The sequence below is a fragment of the Anolis sagrei genome, chromosome Y, assembly GCF_037176765.1.
Source record: "Anolis sagrei isolate rAnoSag1 chromosome Y, rAnoSag1.mat, whole genome shotgun sequence".
Classification (NCBI taxonomy): Eukaryota; Metazoa; Chordata; class Lepidosauria; order Squamata; family Dactyloidae; genus Anolis; species Anolis sagrei.
Window position 1 is genome coordinate 72,798,335 of NC_090035.1, and position 23,102 is coordinate 72,821,436.

Here is a 23,102-nt window from a genome sequence, read left to right on the forward strand (position 1 = left end):
GTCGCCAGAGACCATCCAAAAACATATATTTCTGATGTTTTTAGGAACCCCTTTGGCAGAGAAGACTGAAGATCTCTAGGCCTGTTCTTATGTTCCTTTTTGGAAACAGGCTGCGAATTCTTCCAACCAAAAGGATTCCCAGCCACCTCTCATGCTAGCAAGCCATAGTCAACTACAATTCCAAAATGACAAAATCAATTCCCCCAACACCACCAGTATTCAAATTTCAGCGCATCAGGTATTTGATTTTGTCATTTGAGAGTTGTAGTTGCTGAGATTTATAGTTCACCTGCAATCAAAGAGCATTCTGAACTCCACCCACAATGGAATTGAACCAAACCTGGTACACAGATCTCCCCATGACGAACAGAAAATACTGGTAGGGTTTGATGGGCATTGAACTTGAGGTTTGGAGTTGTAGTTCACCTACACCCAGAGAGCACTGTAGACTCAAACAATGATGGATCTGGACCAAACTTGGCATGAATACTCAGTATGCCCAAATGTGAACACTGGTGAAGTTTGGGGAAAATAAACCTTGGCATTTGGGAGTTGGAGTTGCTGGGATGTATAGTTCACCTACAATCAAAGAGTATTATGAACTCCACCAACAATGGAATTGAACCAACCTTGGCACACAGAACCCCCAAGACCAACAGAAAATACTGTGGTAGGTTTTTCCGGGCTATATGGCCATGTTCTAGAGGCATTTTCTCCTGACGTTTCGCCTGCATCCATGGCAAGCATCCTCAGAGGTAGTGAGGTCTGTTGGAAGTAGGAAAATGGGTTTATATATCTGTGGAATGACCAGGGTGGGACAAAGTGATTCCGGCCATGAAAGCCTTAGACAATACAGAAAATACTGTGTTTTCTGATGGTCTTTGGCGACTTCTCTGACATCCCCTTTGCAACCCCTGGGGTCCCAACCCCAAGGTAAACACTGCATTAGTCAATACAGAACAACATAACTGTAACCTAGAAGTTTCGATGTTGTAGTTGCTGGGATTTATAGTTCACCTGCAGTCAAAGCGCATTGTGAACTCTGCAACGATAGAATTGAGTCAGAATTCTGCACTCATCAACAATAGAATTGGGCCAAACTTCCCACACAGAACCCCCTTGACCAACAGAAAATACTTTGCTTTCTGATGATCTTTGGTGACCCCTTTGACACCCCGTCGCGACCCCCCCCCAGGGGTTCATCAACCCCCATGTTGAGAAAGACTGCCCTAGCATCTCTGTAAGTTAAAAAATGACTCAAAGGCACACAACCGCAAATCAGCAGGATATAAAAAGATAATCACAATTATCTAATAATGTTGGTGAATCACCCGTTTTCCTAGTGCTCTCGGTTCCCCCGTTCTTTGAGCCGATGACAAACACATCACTTTTGTTTATAAGCCGGGGATCTTCTTCTTCTGAGTCTTAACAGATACAAAGAGGAAGGGTGGATTTCTGGAATGCAGAAAGGCCAAAATCAAGTTTATTTGAAGCTGGAGGAGACAACTGTGGAGGATCTGAGGGTCAATATTCTGCCCTTGGGACTCTCCAGGATATGTCGTGCCAAAAATGCCAAACCATGAGAAAACAGAATAAAATAGAATAAAACCAGAAGTAGTCCTTGTTTGGTTTTGGGGAGGAAAAACCCAGCTTTTAAAATGTTACACAAAGCAGGGGGTTTGGCCCCTTGTCAAGAGAATCACCACTCTTTAAAGTTTCGGGAGAGACAAATAATCTTTTCTTTCACCAAAAAAGAAGGACACTGGGAAATCTGTAAGGGTCAAGAGCTAGAAAGAAGGCTTTGGGGGTCGCAAGACCAAACTTTGTCCATTTTGAATTAAGAATTAAGAAATGCCAAATAGAAATCAAAATGGTCTGTACGTTGTGTAGAATGAATGCAGTTTGACACTTTTTTAACCTGCCATAGCTGAATGCTTTCGAATCGTGGGATTTGAAGTTTAGTGAAGCACCAGCACTCTTTGACAGAAAAGGCAAAAGACCTTGGAAAACTACAATTCCCATGATGCTGGTGCGTTGAGCCCTGGCAGTGATGAGTTTGTAGTTTGAAAAAGCTAGCACTCGTTGGCACTGTAGGCAAAAGACCTTGGAAAATGACAACTCTCATGATCCTGGCACATTGAACTCTGACAGTGATAAGTTTGTAGTTTGGTGAGGCACCGGCCCTCTTGGGCAGAGAAGGGAAAAGACCTTGGAAAACTACCACTCTCATGATCCTGGCTAATTGAGCCCTGACAGTGATGAGTTTGTAGTTTGATAAGGCTAGCAGTCTTTGGCACTGTAGGCAAAAGACCTTGGCAAACGACAACTCCTGTGATCCTGGCACATTGAACTCTGACAGTGATAAGTTTGTAGTTTGGTGAGGCACCGGCTTTCTTGGGCAGAGAAGGCAAGACCTTGGAAAACTACAACTCCTGTGATCCTGGCACATTGAGCCCTGGCAGTGATGAGTTTGTAGCTTGGTGAGGCACCAGCACTCTTGGGCAGAGAAGTCGAAAGACCTTGGAAAGCTACAACTCCCATGATCCTAGCATGTTGAGCCCTGGCAGTGGTGAGTTTGTCATTTGGTGAGGCACCAGCAATCTTGGGGAGATAAGGCAAAAGACCTTGGAAAGCTACAACTCCCGTGATCCTGGCACATTGAACTCTGACAGTGATAAGTTTGTAGTTTGGTGAGGCACCAGCACTCTTGGGCAGAGAATGCAAAAGACCTTAGGAAAAACTCTTATGATCCTGGCATATTGAACCCTGACAGTGATGAGTTTGTAGTTTGGCGAAGCAGCAGCACTCTTGGGCAGAGAAGGCAAAAGATCTTGGAAAACTACAACTCTCATAATCCTGGCTAATTGTGCCATGACAGTGATGAGTTTGTGTCTTGGGAAGACAAGTGGACAAATGCCAGCGTGCTGGAAGAAGCAAAGACCACCAGCATTAAAGTGGTGGTCCTCTGCCATCAACTCCGCTGGACTGGCCATGCTGCCCGGATGCTCGACCACCGTCTCCCAAAACAGTTGCTCTACTCCGAACTCAAGAAGGGAAAACAGAATGTTGGTGGGCAGGAAAAGAGATTTGATGATGGGCACAAAGCCAACCTTAAAAACTCTGGCATAGACACTGAGAACTGGGAAGCCCTGGCCCTTGAGCGCTCCAGCTGGAGGTCAGCTGTGACCAGCAGTGCTGTAGAATTTGAAGAGGCATGAATGGAAGGCGAAAGAGAGAAACATGCCGAGAGGAAGGCACGTCAAGCCAACCCCGACCGGGACCGCCTTTCAACTGGAAACCAATGCCTTCACTGCGGGAGAAGAATAGGGCTCCATTGTCACCTACAGACCCACCAGAACGCTGATCCTACTCAGACATCGAGGGATCGCCTAAGTAAGTAAGAAGTAAGTAAGCAAGTGTAGTTTGGTGAGGCACCAACACTCTTAGGCACAGACACCTTTTCCAACTACAACTCCCATCATCCCATAGCATTGAGCCAATACATTTCATTAATTCCATAGCATGGGCAGGCATTGGGTCCTGTTTTCTTTGTTGTTATGCCAGCGTACAAACATTGGTTGTTCTTGTTGTGTACCTTTAGGTTGTTTCCGACTTAGGGCAACCCTAAGAGGTATTGCTCTGTTTCATCTCAGCAGACCTTTGAATGTAATGCCTCTAAGTTTATTACCCATCTGTTTCTTTCGGTCAGTGCCATTTGCTTAGGTGGGTGACATCAGTTGCCCACTTGTTGACTCAGATCTTACAGGAACGATGTGGTCAGAATGCAGCAGTGAGGGGGCTGGATGCAGCCTCCGTCCCTTTGCTCCTCGCCTCTTTCGGCAGCTGCCTGCGGCACCATGCCCCCATTCCTTGCTTACCCACAGTGATGTCGATACCAACGGGTTGCCCAACTTAGTTTTTTTGTCTGTGCCATCTGCTTGTGCAGGTGGCAGCCTTTGAGTGCCCACTAGCTGACTCAGGAGAAAGTAGCATCCATTGTGGTGGGAGATATTGTTCAGACTGGGCCTTTCTCCAAAGGATTGGGTTTCAAATGCCACAGAGTGGGGGATTATTTTGCCAACGCTCTACATGTGTCACCGGGGATTGCTGCTTGTTAGGGAGAGGGACTCACATTTTCTACACCAATACAGTGCCATACTTTGGGAATACCAATTCCAGCTTGTCAGTATCCTTTTTGAATGTTGGTGCCCAAGGATATCGACGAATATATTCTTAAAAGTGGAAGGTGTCCAGAGAAGAGTGACCAAAAATGGTCCATGGTCTGGAAACCATGAATCCCTATGACAGTGTTTCTCAACCTTCCTAATGCCATGACCCCTTAATACAGTTACTCATGTTGTGCTGACCCCCAACCATAAAATTATGTTCGTTGTGACTTCACAACTGTAATTTCGCTACTGTTATGAATCTAATGTAGATATCGGATATGCAGGATGTATTTTCATTCACTGGACCAAATTTGGCACAAATACCCGAAATGCCCAAATTTGAATACTGGTGGGGTTGGGGGGGGATTGATTTTGTCATTTGGAAGTTGTAGTTGCTGGGATTTATAGTTCGCCTACAATCAAAGAGCATTCTGTACTCCAGCCATGATGGAATTGAACCAAACTTGTTATACAGAACTCCCATGACCAACAGAAAACACTGGAAGGGTTTGGTGGACGTTGACCTTGAGTTCTGGAGTTATAGTTCAACTATATCCAGAGAGCACTGTGGACTCAAACAATGATGAATCTGGACCAAACTTGGCACAAAAATACTCAGTTTGCCCAAATGTGAACACTGGTGGAGTTTGGGGAAAACAGACATTGACACTTGGGAGTTGTAGTTGCTGGGATTTATAGTTCACCTAGAGCATTCTGTACTCCAGCCATGATGGAATTGAACCAAACTTGCACACAGAACTCCCATGACCAACAGAAAACACTGGAAGGGTTTGGTGGGCATTGACCTTGAGTTCTGGAGTTATAGTTCATCCGGAGAGCCCTGTGGACTCAAACAATGATGGATCTGGACCAAACTTGGCACAAATACTCAATATGCCCAAATGTGAACACTGGTGAAATTTGGGTAAAATAGACCTTGACATTTGGAAGTTGTCGTTGTTAGGATTTATAGTTCACCTACAATTAAAGAGTATTCCGAACCCCACCAATAGAATTGGGCCAAACTTCCCATACAGAACCCCCATGACCAACAGAAAATACTGTGTTTTCTGATGGTCTTTGGTGACTCCTCTGACACCCCCACCTGAGGTCCTGACCCCCAGGTTGAGAAATGCTGATCAACTCACCTTGCATGTTTTCGAACTGCTACGTTGGCAGAAGCTAGGGCTTACGGTGGAAGCTCACCCTGACCCGTGACTTTGAACTGCTAATCTTCCGATTAGCAAGTTTTCTGCAGCTAGCAGTTTAACCCACTGTGCTCCTGCAGGTTGGATTGGATGGCACTTGGTGTCTCTTTCAACTCATATTATGATCCTTATCCCCTTGCCTTCATTTTGTGCTAATTTGTGTAATGCATTAACTGTTTTGGATCTCCATTTGGGGAAAATGTGGGCTATAAGTGAAATGGGTAAACTCTTCTGTGCATTAAAAGCAGGCAAACAGATCTGCTTGCAATTTTTGCAACGCTTTGAGCATCTTGTTGTCCCCATTACCTTTAAAGAAAAGGTCCTTGACTAAACAAAGGAAGACAAATGTAGTCCATTCAGCAAAATCAGATTGACAAACTGTAGCAATGCCTCCCACAATCTCGCTATCCTTAAAAAACAAAATATTCGGGACTGCAACATTTCCGCTTTTCTTGGAATGCAATGTGCCGTTTTGTGTTTTGCTTGTGTGTGAAGAAAACTTTTAATAAGTGTTTCGTAATGAAAAGGATCTGGAAGTAAACACAATTCAAGGGTGCATCTACACTGTACAATGAATGCAACTCGACACCACTAACTGCTATGGCTCAGTAGTGTGGAAACTTGGGAGATGTAGTTTGACAAGATCTTTAGCTCTCTTTGCCAAAGAGTACTAGTGTCTCACCACTATGACGATTCCCTAGCATTGAGTCACGGCAGTTCAAGTAGTGTCAAACTGCATTAATTTGATAGTGGAGCCCCCAGTGGCGCAATGGGTTAAACTCTTGTGCTGCCAGGACTGAAGACTGACAGGTCAGAGGTTCGAATCTGGAGAGAGCGCGGATGAGCTCCCTCTGTCAGCTCCAGCTCCCTACACAGGGACATTAGAGAAGCCTCCCACAAGGATGGAAATACATCAAAACATCTGGGCATCCCCTGGGCAACGTCCTTACAGATGGTGAATTCTCTCACACCAGAAGCGACTTGCAGTTTCTCAAGTAGTTCCTGACATGCAAAAAAATTGATAGTATTGGTGCACCATTCTCCTGAAATCTTAAAGCTGAGACTAAAATAAAGGTGCCAAGGTTACTTTTTTGCGTTGCTGTGAGTTTTCCGGGCTGTATGGCCATGTTCCAGAAGCATTCTCTCATGACGTTTCACTCACATTCATGGCAGATATCCTAGAGGTTGTGAGGTCTGTTTGGAAACTAGATAAGTGGGATTTATATATTTTTGGAATATCCAGGGTGGCAGAAAGAACTCTTATCCTCCTGAGGCAAGTGTGAATGTTGCAATTTGCCATCTTGATTAGCATTTAATAGCCTTGCAGCTTCAAATCTGGCTGGTTGGTGCCTGGGAGGACACTTTATTGGGGGTGTTAGCTGGCCTTGATTGTTTCCTGTCTGGAATTCCCCTATTTTTTTTGGTGTGTTTTTCTTTTTTTTAAACTTTTCTGTTTTTTTTAAAAAAATCTCTACTGTGATTGTGTCTATTTTTATTTTATTATTACTGTCATTATTTTATTATTATTTTAATGTCGTTTTGATAATGTTGTTGTTGTCTGATGTATATGCTTTGATTTTATTGCTGTATTATGTTGTCCGGGCTTGGCCCCATGTAAACCGCACAGAGTCCCCTTTAATATTATTATTATTATTATTATTATTATTATTATTATTATTATTATTTTGTTATTATTATTATTATTGTTGTTGTTGTTGTTGTTGTTATTATTATTATTATTATTATTATTATTATTATTTCCTGATTTTAGCATTTTTTAAATACCGGTAGCCAGATTTTGTTCATTTTCATGGTTTCCTCCTTTCTGCTGAAATCGTCCACATGCTTGTGAATTAGCATATAATGGCCTTGCAGCTTCAGAGTCTAGGTCAGTGTTTCCCAACCTGGGGGTCGGGACCCCTGTGGGGGTCACGAGAGGGTGTCAGAGGGGTCACCAAAGACCATCTGAAAATTTAGTATTTTCTCTTTGTCATGGGTGTTCTATGTAGGAAGTTTGGTCCAATTCTATCATTGGTGGGGTTCAGAAATGCTATTTCATTGTGGGTGAACTGTGAATCCCAACAACCACAACTCCCAAATGGCAAGGTCTATTTTCTCCAAACTCTACCAGTGTTCACATTTGGGCATATTGAGTATCTGAGCCAAGTTTGATCCATATCCATCACTGAGTCCACAGTATTCTCTGGATTTAGGTGAACCACATCTTCACAAACTCAAGGTCAGTGTCCACCTGATTCTCCCAATATTTCTCTTGGACATGGGAATTCTGTGTGCCGAGTTTGATTCAATTCCATCATTGGTGGAGTTCAGAAGGCTCTTTGATTTTAGGTGAACTATAAATCCCAGCAACTCCAACATTCCCAAATAACAAAATCAACCCCCTCCAACCTCACCAGTATTCAAATTTGGGCGTATTAGGTATTTGTGCCAAATTTGGTTCAGTGAATGAAAATACATCCTGCATATTAGATATTTATATTATGATTCATAACAGTAGCAAAATTAAAAAAGTAGCAATGAAAATAACGTTATGGTTGGGGGTCACCACAATGTGAGGACCTGTACTAAGGGGTCGCGCCATTAGGTAGGTTGAGAACCACTGGTCTAGGTGGTTACTGCCTAGGGATCCTTCTTTCTTTTTTGGACTACAACTCTACATTCCCAGAGCCATTTGGGGGCTACAAAATGTCCATTTGTAGCCCCCAAATTGACATTTTCCTCCCAAGTCCTAACTCCCAAAGTCCTTCTGCAGCCTATCTTGCCTATGCTGACCTCCCTATTCTTGAATCAGGGTAAATAAGCTCAGGAGCCTTGGCTCAAGGGACCGGTTGGAGCCTGGAAAAAGGGCCAAGATTAGGAGCCAGACATAAAGAAACCCAAACCACAGACGACGGGTGGGAGGAAGAACAGGACATACCAGCTGGGACACAGGACTGGTCCCCAGATGTTCCTTCTTGGATAAGGCAGGAAGGGAAGGGACATGGTTTCACACAAAAGAAAACAATGTCAGTCTGGTCCTTTGCCCACAAATCGAGAGTCTCAAAGTGCTGTAGCTGCAAGTTACAACAACTGGATACCACCTCCACCATGTGTTACCTATACTATACTATAGCATCTATACCAGTGGTTCTCACCCTTCCTTATGCCGCAACCCCTTAATGCAATTCCTCATGTTGTGGTGACCCCCCCCCCCCAACCATGAAATTATTTTCGTTGCTACTTCATAACTGCAATGTTGCTATTGTTATTAATCGTGATGTAAATATCTGATATGCAGGATGTATTTTCATTCACTGGACCAAATTTGGTACAAATATCCGATATGCCCAAATTTGAATACTGGTGGGGTTGGGGGGGGGGATGGGGTTGATTTTGTTATTTTGGAGGTGCAGTTGCTGGGATTTATAGTTCACCTACAATCAAAGAGCATTCTGCACTCCACCAATGATGGAATGTAACCAAACTTGGCACACAGAACTCCCATAACCAACAAAAATACTGGAAGGGTTTGGTGGGCATTGACCTGGAGTTTTGGAGTTGGAGTTCACCTACATGCAGAGAGCACTGTGGACTCGAACAATGATGGATCTGGACCAAACTTGGCACAAATAGTCAATATGCCCAAATGTGAACATTGATGGAGTTTGGGGAAAATAGACCTTGGCATTTGGGAGTTGTAGTTGCTGGGATTTATAGTTCTCCTACCCTCAAAGAGCATTCTGAACTCCAACAATGATGGAATTGAACCAAACTTGGAACACAGAAATCCCAATGAAGGAATTGAACCAATGAAGGAATTGAACCAAACTTGGCATTCTGAACTCCACAAATGATGGAATTGACCCAAACTTGCCACACAACTCCCATAACCAACAGAAAATACTGGACGGGCTTATGGAAATTGCCCTTGAGTTTGGGAGTTGTAGTTCACCTATATGCAGAGAATACTGTGAACTCAAACAATGATGGATCTGGACCAAACTTGACATGAGTACTCAATATGCCCAAATGCGAACACCAGTGGAAAACAGACCTTGACATTTGAGAGTTGCAGTTGCTGGTATTTATAGTTCTCCTACCCTCAAAGAGCATTCTGAACTCCACCAATGATTGAATTGAACCAAACTTGGAACACAGAAATCCAATGACCAACAGAAAACACTAGAAGGGTTTGGTGGGCATTGACCTTGAGTTTTGGAGTTGTAGTTCACTTATATCCAGAGAGCACTGTGAACACAAACAATGAAAGATCTGGATCAAACTTGGCACGATTAGTCAGTATACCCAAATGTGAACACTGGTGTAGTTTAGGGAAAATAGACCTTGAAATTTGGGAGCTGTAGTTGCTGGGATTTATAGTTCACCTACAAGCAAAGAGCATTCTGAACTCCACCAATGATAGAATTGGGCCAAACTTCCCAATGACCAACTGAAAATACTATGCTTTCTGATAGTCTTTGGTGACCCCTCTGGCACCCCCCAACGACCCCTCCCCAGGGGTTCCGACCCCAAAGTTGGGAAACACTGATCTATACTATAGACTGAATGCCATGGCTCAATGCGATGGAATCATGGGAGTTTTAGTTTGGCAAGTCTTTAGCCTGTCTTTGCCAAAAACTCCTGGTGTCGCACTAAACTACAACTCCAGTGATTCCATAGCATTGAGCCATGGCACTTCAAGTGGTGTCAAGATGTGTTCATTCTACAGTGTAGATGCATACCGGTTTGAAGGTACAGAATGATATCCACAAACCCTTTTGGAATATGGAGGCCATGGAGGCCCAGATTCAGATCCCCATTCACTCTGGGCCAATCACTCTCTATCCAGGTGAAGGATAAAACGGTGGCAATAATAATAATAATAATAATAATAATAATAATAATAATAATATATTGTCGAAGGCTTTCATGGCCAGAATCACTGGGTTGTTGTGAGTTTTCCAGGCTGTATGGCCATGTTCCAGAAGCATTCTTTCCTGACATTTCACCTGAATCTATGGCAGGCATCCTCAGAGGTTGTGACGTCTGTTGGAAACTAGGAAAATTGAGTTTATATATCTGTGAAATGTCCAGGGTGGGAGAAAGAACTTTTGTCTGTCTGAGATAGATGTGAATGTAGGAATTGGCCACCTTGATTAGCATTTAATGCCTTAGGAGTTTTCAAAGTGTGGCTTCTTACTGCCTCGGGGAATCCTTTGTTGGGAAGTGATTAGTTGGCCTTGATTTTTTTTGTCTGGAATTCCCCTGTTTTTGAGTGTTCTTCTTTATTTACTGCTATGATTTTAGAAGGTTTTTAAAAATATATATCCTGGTTTCCTTCTTTCTGTTTAAATTGTCCACATTCTTGTGGATTTCAATGGTTTCTCTGTGTTGTCTGACATAATAATAAAAAAGGTAAAGGTTTTCCCCTGACATGAAGTCCAGTCGTGTCCGATTCTGGGGTGTGGTGCTCATCCCCATTTCTAAGCTGAAGAGCCGGCGTTGTCCATAGACACCTCCAAGGTCATGTGGCCAGCATGACTGCATGGAGTGTTGTTAATAAAGAGCAACACTCAAAAAATGGGAATTCCAGACAAGAACACCTCCCAACAAGGTAACATCTCCCAACAAAGGATTCCTCCCCAGGCAGGCATCAGCCAGGCTTTGAAGCTGCAAGGCTTTGCAATGCTAATCGAGGTGATTAATTGCAACATTCCCCATTTCTAAGCTGAAGAGCCGGTGTTGTCCGTAGACACCTCCAAGGTCATGTGGCTGGCATGTCTGCATGCCTGACATAATAATAATAATAATAATAATAATAATAATAATAATTTTAATTATTACCCTCTTCTCCTTAAGGTACCCAAACCACCAACCTATATCTTATGGCTTATAACAAAAGGTACCGAAACTACCAACCTATAGTTTTTAAGTTGGTGGTTTTGGTACCTCGAGGAGAGCCAGTTAAATAATATTAATAATAATAATAATAATAATGAATTATTATTATTTTTATTATTATTATTATTATGAGCCGCAGTGGCACAATGCGTTAAATCCTTTTGCCAGCTGAACTGCTGATCTGAAGATTGGTAGTTCGAATCCACGAGATGGGGTGAGCTCCCATCTGTCAGCTCCAGCTTCCCATGAGGGACATGAGAGACGCCTAGATGGTAACACATCTGGGCATCCCCCAGGCAACGTCCCTGCAGATGGCCAATTCTCTCACACCGGAAGCAACTTGCAGTTTCTCAACACGATAAAAAATATTATTTTCCTAGTTCCAACAGACCTCACTACCTTTGAGGATGCTTGCCATAGATGCAGGTGAAACGTCAGGAGGGAATGCCACTAGAACATGGCCATATAGCCCAAAAAAACCTACAATGACCCAAAAATATTATTATTATTATTATCCTTGGAGATGGAGGATAAGATTGGACAATGCTTTTGGGTGGATATTACTCTGCTATACACTTTTTGCCTTCTGCGTGGGAACTGGATAGTTGGTGTTGCGGAAAGCTTTGCCTGGGAGGATTTTGGCATGCTATAATCATGTGCAAGAAGAGTTTAGCTTGGGTTTTTGCACATCTTTTAAGCTGAACCTGGACAGAGTGTGTGTCAAGGCTGCTTGTAGATTACTCTTGCAAAGTCCCCTGTGTCAAGCATTTGTGTGGGAGGAGGACGCCTGGATTGACTCCAGCGGCTCAGATTATAGGCAGAATGGGAATCCTTCCTTTCCTCCTTATCTTACCGTCCCTTTCATGATAGGTTTTTGGAAGGTTTTGTGCTTTCAAAAGGAAGGGGGCACGTTTGGCTCAAGACGACGGGTGATCAGGTAACTCTGCAAAGCTGTGGATGTCGTTAAAAGATTCCTTTCTTCTCCCTTTTCATTCATAATTTGACATAATTTATTTCTTCTACTCAACAATTATTGGGTTGTTGTAGGTTTTTCCAGGCTATATGGCCATGTTCTAGAGGCATTTTCTCCTGACGTTTCACCTGCATCTATGGCAAGCATCCTCAGAGGTAGTGAGGTCTGTTCGAACTAGGAAAAAAGGGTTTATATATCTGTGGAATGACCAGGGTGGGACAAAGGACTCTTGTCTGCTGGAGCTAGGTGTGAATGTTTCAGCTGACCACCTTAATTAGCATTTGATGGCTTGGCAGGGCCTGGGGGAATCTTTTGTTGAGAGGGGATTACATGTGCCTGTAATAAAATTACAACAGCAAAACAACAGAGAGTAAACAAGGACTCTTGTCTGCTGGAGCTAGGTGTGAATGTTTCAGCTGACCACCTTAATTAGCATTTGATGGCTTGGCAGGGCCTGGGGGAATCTTTTGTTGAGAGGGGATTACATGTGCCTATAATAAAATTACAACAGCAAAACAACAGAGAGTAAACAAGGACTCTTGTCTGCTGGAGCTACGTGTGAATGTTTCAACTGACCACCTTGATTAGCATTTGATGGCATAGCAGTGCCTGGAGCAATCTTTTGTTGAGAGGTTATTAGATGTTCCAGATTATTTACTCTCTGTTGTTTTGCTGTTGTAATTTTATTACAGGCACATCTAATCACCTCTCAACAAAAGATTCCCCCAGGCACTGCCAAGCCATCAATGCTAATTAAGGTGGTCAGCTGAAACATTCACACCTAGCTCCAGCAGACAAGAGTCCTTTGTCCCACCCTGGTCATTCCACAGATACATGAACCCTTTTTTCTTAGTTCCAACAGACCTCACTACCTCTGAGGATGCTTGCCATAGATGCAGGCGAAACGCCAGGAGAAAATGCCTCAAGAACATGGCCATATAGCCCAGAAAAACCTACAACAACCCAGTGATTCCGGCCATGAAAGCCTTCGATAATACATTCAACAATTATTATCTGAATGTCTAGATCTCTCAGACTGCATCTACACTGTAGAATTAACACAGTTTGACACCACTTGAACTTCCATAGCTTTGTGCTGTAGACTCATAGTAAAGGTAAAGGTTTCCCCTGACTTTAGGTCTAGTCGTGTCCAACTCTGGGAATGGTGCTCATCTCCATTTCCAAGCCGAAGAGCCAGCGTTGTCCATAGACACCTCCAAGGTCATGTGGCCGGCATGACTGCACAAAGCACTATTGAACACAAAGATGGAATCAAAATACCCTTAAGCATTTCTACTCATATTGAATTAATATCAGTTCATGCATCTGTGTCTTTTGTTTTTCAGGTCTCAATCACAGCGCCTCCTTCTCATGCGAAGCCAACAATGCAAAAGGTGTGAGCTCGTCGCGAACAGCAGTGGTGAAAGGTGAGAGATGTGTGTGTGTGTGTGTGTATCTATATAAATAGAAATGTAATGTTAGTTTGTGGGATTAACATAACTCAAAAAAGACTGGACAAATTGCCACCAAATTTGGACACAAGACACCAACTAACCCAAGGAGTGACCATCACTCAAAAAATTGATTTTGTCATTTGGGAGTTGTAGTTGCTGGGATGTATAGTTCACCCACAGTCAAAGAGAATTCTGAATTCCACCAATGATGGAATTGAACCAAACTTGGCACGTGGAACTCCAATGACCAACAGAAAATACTAGAAGAGTTTGGTGGGCATTGACCTTGAGTTTTGGAGATGTAGTTCACCTACATCCAGAGAGCACTGTGGACTCAAATAATGACAGATCTGGACCAAACTTGGCACAAATACTCAATATGCCCAAATAGGAACACAGGTGGAGTTTGTGGGAAATAGACATTTGGGAGTTGTAATTACTGGGATTTATAGTTCAACTATAATCAAAGAGCATTCTGGATTTTATATGGCGGTCTAAAAGGGGCAACAGAACAATTAGAATCATAGTGTTATAGAATTGGAAGAGCTCAAAAGAGCCATGCAGTTCAACCTCCTGCTGTGCAGGAACACACAATCAAAGCACCCTCGATAGATGGCCATCCAAGTCTCTAGTTTAAAGCCTCCAGAATTCTTCCACAACATATTGGGATGGGGGCTTTTTTGTGTCAGGAGCGACTTGAGAAACTGCTGTGAGAGAATTGGCCATCCGCAAGGATGTTGCCCAGGGATGCCCGGATGTTTTACCACCGTGTGGGTGACTTCTCTTACGTTGCTGCATGAGAAGCTGGAGCTGACAGACGGGAGCTCACCCCGCTTCCCAGAGTCGAACCGCCGACCTTTCGGTCAGCAGTCCTGCTGGCACAAAGGTTTAATCCATTGCACCACCATCCATTGGGATGGTTGAATGCTGGGAGTAATCTATGCCAACGTCTCTGCTCAATGAGGTTTCCTGACCATCTGGAAATCTCTTTTTTTTTTGAGTTTGGAAATTAATATTATACTTGCAAATATAGTTTTTATTCCTAATACTTTTTTGTCGTGTCAGGAGCATCCTGTTGTAAGAGAATTGGCCGTCTGCAAGGACATTGCCCAGGGGACGCCCGGATGATTTTTGATGTTTTATCATCCTTGTGGGAGGCTTCTCTCATGTCCCCGCATGAGGAGCTGGAGCTGATAGAGGGAGCTCATCCGCCTCTGTGTTTGGTGACATTAATTGTGGATTGTAAACCGCCTCGAGTCACCTTCGGGCTGAGAGAGGTGGTATATAAGTATAGTAAATCAATCAATCAATAAATAGTGGGGGCTCCTTCTTTGGAGGCTTTTAAACACAGTCTGGATGGCCATCTGTCGGGGTTGCTTTGATTGTGCTTTTCCTGAATGGCAGGGGGGATGGACTAGATGGCCCTTGGGGTCTCTTCCAACACTATGATTCTATGATTCATGGCTCAATACTATGGGATCGTGAGAGTTGTAGTTTTACATTTATTTATTTACCATACTTGTATCCTGCCTTTCTCAACCCTGAAGGAGACTCAAAGCGGCTTAAGAAAGGCAACAATTCAAAACTGCATGGATATATACATCAATATTTTTTTTTGGTCATGTCAGGAGCAAGTCGTTTCTAGTGTGAGAGAATTTGCCGTCTGCAAGGACGTTGCCCAGGGGACGCCTGGATGATTTGATGTTTTTACCATCCTTGTCGGAGGCTTCTCTCATGTCCCCACATGAGGAGCTGGAGCTGATAGAGGGAGCTCATCTGCCTCTCCCCGGATTTGAACCTGCGACCTGTCGGTCTTCAGTCCTGCCGCCACAGGGGTTTAACCCACTGCGCCACCGGGGTCACCCCCTAATACATATGTATAAACACTTTCCTGTGATATAGAATCATAGAGTTGGAAGAGATCTCATGGGCCATCCAGTCCAACCCCCTACCAAGAAGCAGGAAAATTGCATTCAAAGCACCCCCAACAGATGGCCATCCTGCCTCTGTTTAAAAGCTTCCAAAGAAGGAGCCTCCACCACACTCCAGGGCAGAGAGTTCCACTGCTGAACAGCTCTCACAGTCAGGAAGTTCTTCCTCATGTTCAGAGGGAATCTCCTTTCTTGTAGTTTGAAGCCATTGCTCTTTGTCATAATCTCCAGGGCAGCAGAAAACAAATTAGCTCCCTCCTCCCTTTGACTTCTTCTCACATACTTATACATGGCTATCATGCCTCCTCTCAGCCTTCTCTTCTTCAGGCTAAACATGCCCAGCTTTTTAAGCCGCTCCTCATAGGGCTGTTTCGATTTTCTGGGACACAGTAGCCATGTTTTTGTGGTATCTTCACCCTTGCTGTCCTTGCTTATCTCTACAGTGGTACCTGGACGGCCGCGCAACCTATCTGTCGTGTATCGCAGCGACCGCAGCTTGGAAGTGTCATGGGAACCTGGGTCCAGCGGAGCATATGCTTTGGAGCTCTGCACCATCCAGGTAAGGAAGCAAAGGAAGGCTTAGAAAAGCAGAAGTTTTGATGTAAGGAAGCTAGCCAAGAATCCTAGCTGCTTCGAGGAAGGCTGTCTTGCCCCTCTGCTATTTTCATTTTCTGCCCTGTTGGGGAGCTGTTTTATTTTTAGGAACGATTTCCTGTCCGGCTTCTGCTTCCGTCGGACATCCGATCCCCCTCCAATCTCAACCGCATAAAATGTGACATTCCTCCCACCAAACCGATGGGGAACTGAAAAAAGCTGAGGAAGGGAAAGCATGGACTAAGAAACAAAACTGACAGCAGCAAGGGGATTTTCAATATGTGACAATTCTTATGAGCTCCCATCCAAACCTTGAGACAATAATTTCTGGATGGAGGTGGAGGATCTCCATGCTGAATAGTTTCCCAGCAATCCCCAATGAGCTGATTTTCCATATGTGGGTAGTGTCCAGAATTTATACCCTTTGACTAAACAGTTGGCCTTTAGCACAGCAGGTTAACCCTGAGCTGCAGTAAATCTTGTAGGTTGACAGTTCAAAGCCTGAGCTAGGGTGAGCTCCTGGTCTTTAGCCCAGCTTCTGCCTACCTAGCAGTTCGAAAACAAATGTGAGTAGATAAATAAGTACCATTTTAAAGCAGGGAGGTATTTAAGGCACCTATAAGGAAATGCCAGAAAAATGCCGGCAATTCGATTAATAATAGCAAAACTTTATTTATATTCCGCCCTTCTCACCCCGAAGGGCACTCAGGGCAGATCATAGTACACATACATGGCAAACATTCAATGCCACTATGTATAGACAATACACAGACAGACGGAACAGAAGGAGGTGGTTTGTTTCGACTCAGTGTCCAGCTGTTTTTGGTGCCATAGAAGGTTGGCTCGAGTCCAGGGGGTGCTGTTGCTCTATCCTCTATGACGAAGAGTCATCAGGACTTCTTCCTTTTGGTCGCCCAGCATTTTTCTTTATGGTGTCGTAAAACACCTCCCCTGCTTTTAGCGACACCTAATTTATCTAATCACAGCTAAAGCTGTTTTCGAATTCCTTAGGTAAACAATGAGCTAGGCTGACAATTGGCAGCTCACGCCAAGCCGGGGCTTTGAACTTGCAGTCTTTTGGTGGATAGTTCTTATAATTGCTGATGATTTGCCAACTGTGGTAAGGAAGTTTACGAACAAGGAGGAAGTTTACGAACAAAGCTCTTTGGCAGGGAAGCTGGAGTGACCATAACTGAGCCTCCAAGATGCCAAAGATGGGAAAGCCTATATATACCTCTGTCTATGTGCAGTTGTCTGTCTTGTCAGTGTATAAAGGCATTGCATGTTTGCTGTATATGTGTTCTGTGATCCTTTCTGAGTCCCCTTCGGGGTGATTAGGGCAAAATATAAATACTGTAAATAAATAATATATCTGCTTATTCCAGATTATATGGCAGTGGAGACTCATATAATCCAGTTCAAAGCAAATACTGGGATCAGATCCTTGTATACAGGGCAGTGTAGATCCAGCCTTCGGATGGCAGCCCAAGTTGACCACAATGGCAGCTTCCCCAGATCCAGAGCTGTTCCTCCTGTCTTTTGCACCTTAAATTCATTCTGTCACCTGCTTTCCTCAGGCTGTGCGCTCCAGTGAGGACCTCAGCACCGTGTCGGACAGGCAGCTCTATAACCAGAACCTCCGTGTGCCCCCCTTCCGGCACACTCTGAAAGATTTGATCCCTTTCACCACGTACAAGGTCCGCGTCTCCTGTCGCTCCAGGGAAGGCAACTCCCCATGGACCCACTGGGTGGCTATGGAGACCCTGGAAGGAGGTGAGCTGGAAACTGGGGACAGAGGTGGGTCTCTTAGATTTTGATTTCATCTCTGGAGAATCATGGAGGAAGTAATGAATTGGACAAGGGATGGACAACTGCAGATATTCCATGGGTTCCTCTACCTCAGAGGTGACAACAATATCACTTTGAGTTTTGATCACAGGTCAGAAACTTAAAGAGCCACTGGCCTCACCATAAATCAGGCATGGATAAACTTGGGTCCTCCAGGTTTTTGGACTTCCACAATTCCTAACAGCTGGTAGGCTGTTAAGAATTGTGAGAGTTGAAGTCCAAAACACTTAGAGGGTCAAAGGTTGCCCATGCCTGCCATAAATGGTCAGTCTTTTCACTTCAGAGACTTCTGGCAACACAACTGACCATTTTTCAACATAAACATGTCTATAATTTTCCTGTCGCATGGGACAAATCAAGACTTTAGGGTGGTGACTCTGACCTATGCATTGTGCACAATGTATATGGCTTCCAGTATGGCTTCCTAAGAGAACCCATACTGGGTTGGACCAAAGGATATCTTGTCAAGCATCCTTTTCTCCACAATGGCTAACTAGATGACATTGGGAAGTCCACCCCCACCAACTGGGATGGCCACCACATCTGGGTTAGAAATTGTGTAGCAACTACAAGGTTGGCATAATATGTGAGTTTTCACAATTAAGAGGCAATAGCGAGTTCTAGAATGTTCTATGTCACACGTCCTTTGTCTATCTTCACGATCACATCTCCTTTTATGAACCGGTGCAAACTCTAAGATCTTCCGGGGAGGCTCTCCTTTTGCTCCCACCACTGTCACAAGTACGGTTGGTGGGGATGAGAGAGAGGGCCTTCTCGGTGGTGGCCTCCCGCCTGTGGAACGCCTTTCCAAGGGAAATAAGACAGGTCCCATCCCTCCCCTCCATTCGTAAGAGCTTGAAGACCTGGTGGTTTCACCAAGCCTTTGAGAATGTCCAGTTCTAGCCCAACTCCAAACATTGTTGAATATGGCTATATACTTCCTACCTATTACCCCGGTCATCCCTCTAATAGGCCCTGGAAATGAGCAGCCACAGACCCATACCTGTTTGCTAATTAACTAATAACTACAACTACGAGAGTTGAATGAAAAGTAATGCCTCCACCTTCGTTACTAGGAAACTCCTAGCATTATGTCCCAACGCACTTTATCAGAGATCTAGGATATCTGTATGCCCACCCCCCTCCAAACACCCCACCTTGTCATGCCCAGCACTTTTAATTTTAATTATTACATTTGGCCTGGCCATTGTTTTTAATTGCGTCATTGGGTGTTGTTAATGTTATTGCTTTGTTTTTTGAGTTACTGTGTGTTATTATTGCTGTTGTTTTATTGTTGTATTTGGGCTCGGCCTCTTGTAAGCCACACCGAGTCCTTCGGGAGATGGTAGCGGGGTACAAATAAAGGTTTATATTATTATTATTATATTTTCATGTTAGTGCCCACAGCTGCACCATCAAATATCATGGCCACACAAAACGGCACCTGTACCGTCATCCAGTGGGAAGAACCACGGGGCGACATCAACGGGATCTTGCGGGGATACAAGCTGGTTTGTCAGAGTGATGACTCGCCTGAGGTCAGTGACTTCTCATTAGAGGTAGATAGAACCCAGTTCCCAATTTAACTATCTGCCTTATAACTCCTACTTGACAAATTTGAACCTTTTCCCATCAGGTGGTTGTGGATGTGGGTCTGACCAATGAAACCGTCCTGACGCTCAACTCAACGGGGCAGAACCTGACGGTGCGGGTTGCAGCCTACACACAAGCCGGCGATGGGCCATGGAGCAGGGCCATCATGATTTCTTCCCCTGGTTTTGGTAAGAAATGACCAGCAGAAAGTACTGTGATATTAGAGGCAAAGATGAAGTAATTTAGCCACATAACGAGAAGGCGAGAAAGCTTGGGGAAAACAATGATGCTGAGGAAAATGGAAGGAAAAAGGAAGAGGGGCCAACCAAGGGCAAGATGGATGGATGAAATCCTTGAAGTAACTGGCTTGATCTTGAAGGAGCTGGGGGTGGCCACAGCTGACAGTGGAACTCTCTGCCCTGGAGTGTGGTGGAGGCTCCTTCTTTGGAGGCTTTTAAACAGAGGCTGGATGGCCATCTGTCAGGGGTGCTCTGAATGTAATTTTCCTGCTTCTTGGCAGGGGGTTGAACTGGATGGCCCACGAGGTGTCTTCCAACTCTATGATTCTATGACAAGGAGGTCCAGGAGGTCACAAAGAGCCAGAAAGGACTCAATGAATAAACAACAACATAGATTATGAAGTTGTATTTTTTTGTTACTGTTATTATTCCCCACTTTTTCTTTACCAAAAGAGACTCATTTTGGTAATTTTAGGGTGTCCAATTTTCTCACCCCCAACCTTGTGCCTTCAGATGTCCTTGTGACAGCGCGCCTGGTGCCACTTGTTTGTAAATATATAGTTGAATTGTTTGGTTATCTACAGCTTTCTATTAATGTTGTTTTGCATTGGTTGAATTGCTCCCCCAGCTCAATTGTTTGACTCCACCCCTTCCTAGGGAGGTGGGCAGTGCTTTCTTTTTCATTCCACCATCAAACAACTCAACAGATGGATGTGAGAAAGGCTTGCCCTTAGTCAAGTCATCTCTTACCACCAATTCTTAAGTTTGTACTCTTAAGATTCATACTTCATGCCCAGCTCACCTGGACGATGTTGAAGAATCTTAAGCACCTTCAAACCAGTCCCTTGGCATCAAGAGGAAGACTTTGCGCCTTCAATATAGGTCATTGGACTGGGGTTGTGAATGTTCCGACTTCATAGCCATTGAGAAAGAAGGAACTTGGAAAGCTTCTCAGCTGGAAAACTCCTTGTCTTGATCCTTGAGAGTTCCAGTTCTCTAAAGGAAGGCAAGAAGCAATCCCCTGGGGAAAAGATGTCACATCCAAGTTTCTTTCCCTAAGAACTATAGCCCCAGGCAGCGACGGCATCGTCCTTCTGCTTCTCATTGCCTCTGTGCCATTCTCCAATTTCTCATTGTTATTGCTGAGTCTTTCTGGAAGAGGTGTGTTAAAAGTTTCAAGTCAAAATGGCAGAATTTTTCATCATATTTATTGACTTTCCCCCTTAATAACCAGGAGAGATTTGCAGAAGATGCATTAAACTGTAAAGCACTAAACGAGTTTGCCTGGATGAGCCCCGAATCCAAACAAATAAATCAAAAGCTTGCTTTATTGTTAAACAAGGAATCCAAAGGTTTGGACCAGGAGTGATGGAAACACTTAAAAGCACTATTAAAAATAAATAAAATGTTCATTTTGGCACATAAAAGAAGCATCAGATATATATTGGGGGAGCAGGCTATTTAGCTACCCAAATCCATGCTTTTTAGCAAAACAGTTCCAAACTGGTTTCAATATTCCCGGATTAAGTTCTGGCACTTTTTCCCAAAGCAGCTTTTGAGTTCTAGGTTGTTGTTGTTGTTTCTGGATCCGGCACTTGATTTCCGCTCTCTGCGAATGATTCTGAGCCTGGCAACGCAAGAACCCACACCTGGCTTTGATCATGTTAAGATCCTCTGGTCTTCATTTCGATCCCACTTGTTGTGGCTTCGGAGCCTTGGATTGTCATGGAGCCTAAAGCCAGCTCTAAAATAGGACCCCAGATTTGCCATTTAGATGTTTTGATTCTCTTTGATGAACCCTGAAAGTGGCCTGGTTTTCATTCAGCTTGTTAGAAGACTGGCCCCTGTGTTTGGTTCAACTAGAATCCACATACAAATAATTTCTGACTTGTTTTTCTCTTCTGGCAGGTGAAAATCTTCCGGAACCTTTGTCAGGTGAGATGTAGAGTCTAATGCTCAATTAAGTAACAGAAATGGACTGGATTTTGGAGGGACAATATCAAGAAATGAGATGTTTATATTCTAGAAATGTGATTCCCAACCTTTGCTCCGCCAGATGTTTGGCCCAATGGTCAAGAATTCTGGGAGCTGGAAACCACTGTGCTAAAACAATCCAATTCCTTGTATACATGTGTATGTATGAGGCCCTTTCACACTACACAATTATTCCACTTTAACTTTCATAGTTCTACTCTATGCAATCCTGAGTTTTTCAGGTTACGGAGGAATATCTGGCCCTGGGTTAAGTCACTGGATCTCTTTCTGTATTAAGTAGTGATAGGAAAAAGGAGCTGTAAGTGTGGGAATGGCCACTATTCATTTCACAGCTGGAAAAAAGTAACACTCAGAAAAACTGGTGAGGAAGAATAACAAACTTCATGCACTTTGGGTTGTTGCATGTTTTCTGGGCTGTATGGCCATTTTCCAGAAGCATTCTTTCCTGACATTTTGCCTACATCTATGGCAGGTATCCTCAGAAGTTATGAGGTTTGTGCATTTTCCTTGCACAATTTTCACTTGCTGTTTCCACTTCTCCAAGTCTTTTGAGAACTTATTCTGTGCAAAAATGGGGAGGGAAGAGGGAGGTTGTTATACATATCATATATATATATATATATATATATATATATATATATAAAATCTCCACCCAAAACATATTTTGTAGTGGGGGAACACTTTCTAGAAGCACAAAAATACAGTTTTTGTGCAAAAACATTTGTTCCTGAAACAGCGGGGTTTGTACAGAAGTTGGTGTCTTTGACCTATATTGATGTTTTTGCAAACTGTTTCCAAAAACACGTGGTTTTGGGGTTCGAGAATGGTGTTTATACAAAACCGTATTTTCTTTTCCTGACAAGGAAACCCACATATGTATTTTATTTTTTGCACAGAATAAGTTCCCCGAACTCATTGGGATCTGCAAATGCCAGGTGGAAATTGTGCAGACATATTTGTTTCATCTGCAACATGGGGAAAAATATAGAAACACAGTGGTTCCTCCACATTTGTGGTTTTTACTTTTGCAGTTTTGATTCTTTCTTGGTTTGATTAAAATGTTCTCCTTAGGAAAAGGAGAAATATTCTCTCTGGTGTGACTCGATGGTGAACTTCCAGGAGGACCTGGAGATATCTAGAGAGAACCCTTCTCTAAGTATCTCTAGGTCCTCCAGCGCAATTCCATGCCCAGCTCTG

The 23,102-nt window shown here is 43.6% G+C and overlaps 1 protein-coding gene across 2 annotated transcripts in view; it reads left to right on the forward strand.

Moving 5' to 3' along the window:
* Positions 1 to 23,102, forward strand: part of LOC132780054 (tyrosine-protein kinase receptor UFO) — a 114,235-nt gene that overhangs the window by 58,478 nt on the left and 32,655 nt on the right. For both annotated transcript variants that reach the window (XM_067461352.1, XM_067461353.1), the window contains exons 5-10: positions 13,598 to 13,678; positions 16,080 to 16,195; positions 17,808 to 18,003; positions 19,477 to 19,616; positions 19,715 to 19,859; positions 21,819 to 21,845. In XM_067461352.1, coding sequence (XP_067317453.1) covers positions 13,598 to 13,678; positions 16,080 to 16,195; positions 17,808 to 18,003; positions 19,477 to 19,616; positions 19,715 to 19,859; positions 21,819 to 21,845 — 705 coding nt within the window. The remainder of the gene's footprint in view (positions 1 to 13,597; positions 13,679 to 16,079; positions 16,196 to 17,807; positions 18,004 to 19,476; positions 19,617 to 19,714; positions 19,860 to 21,818; positions 21,846 to 23,102) is intronic.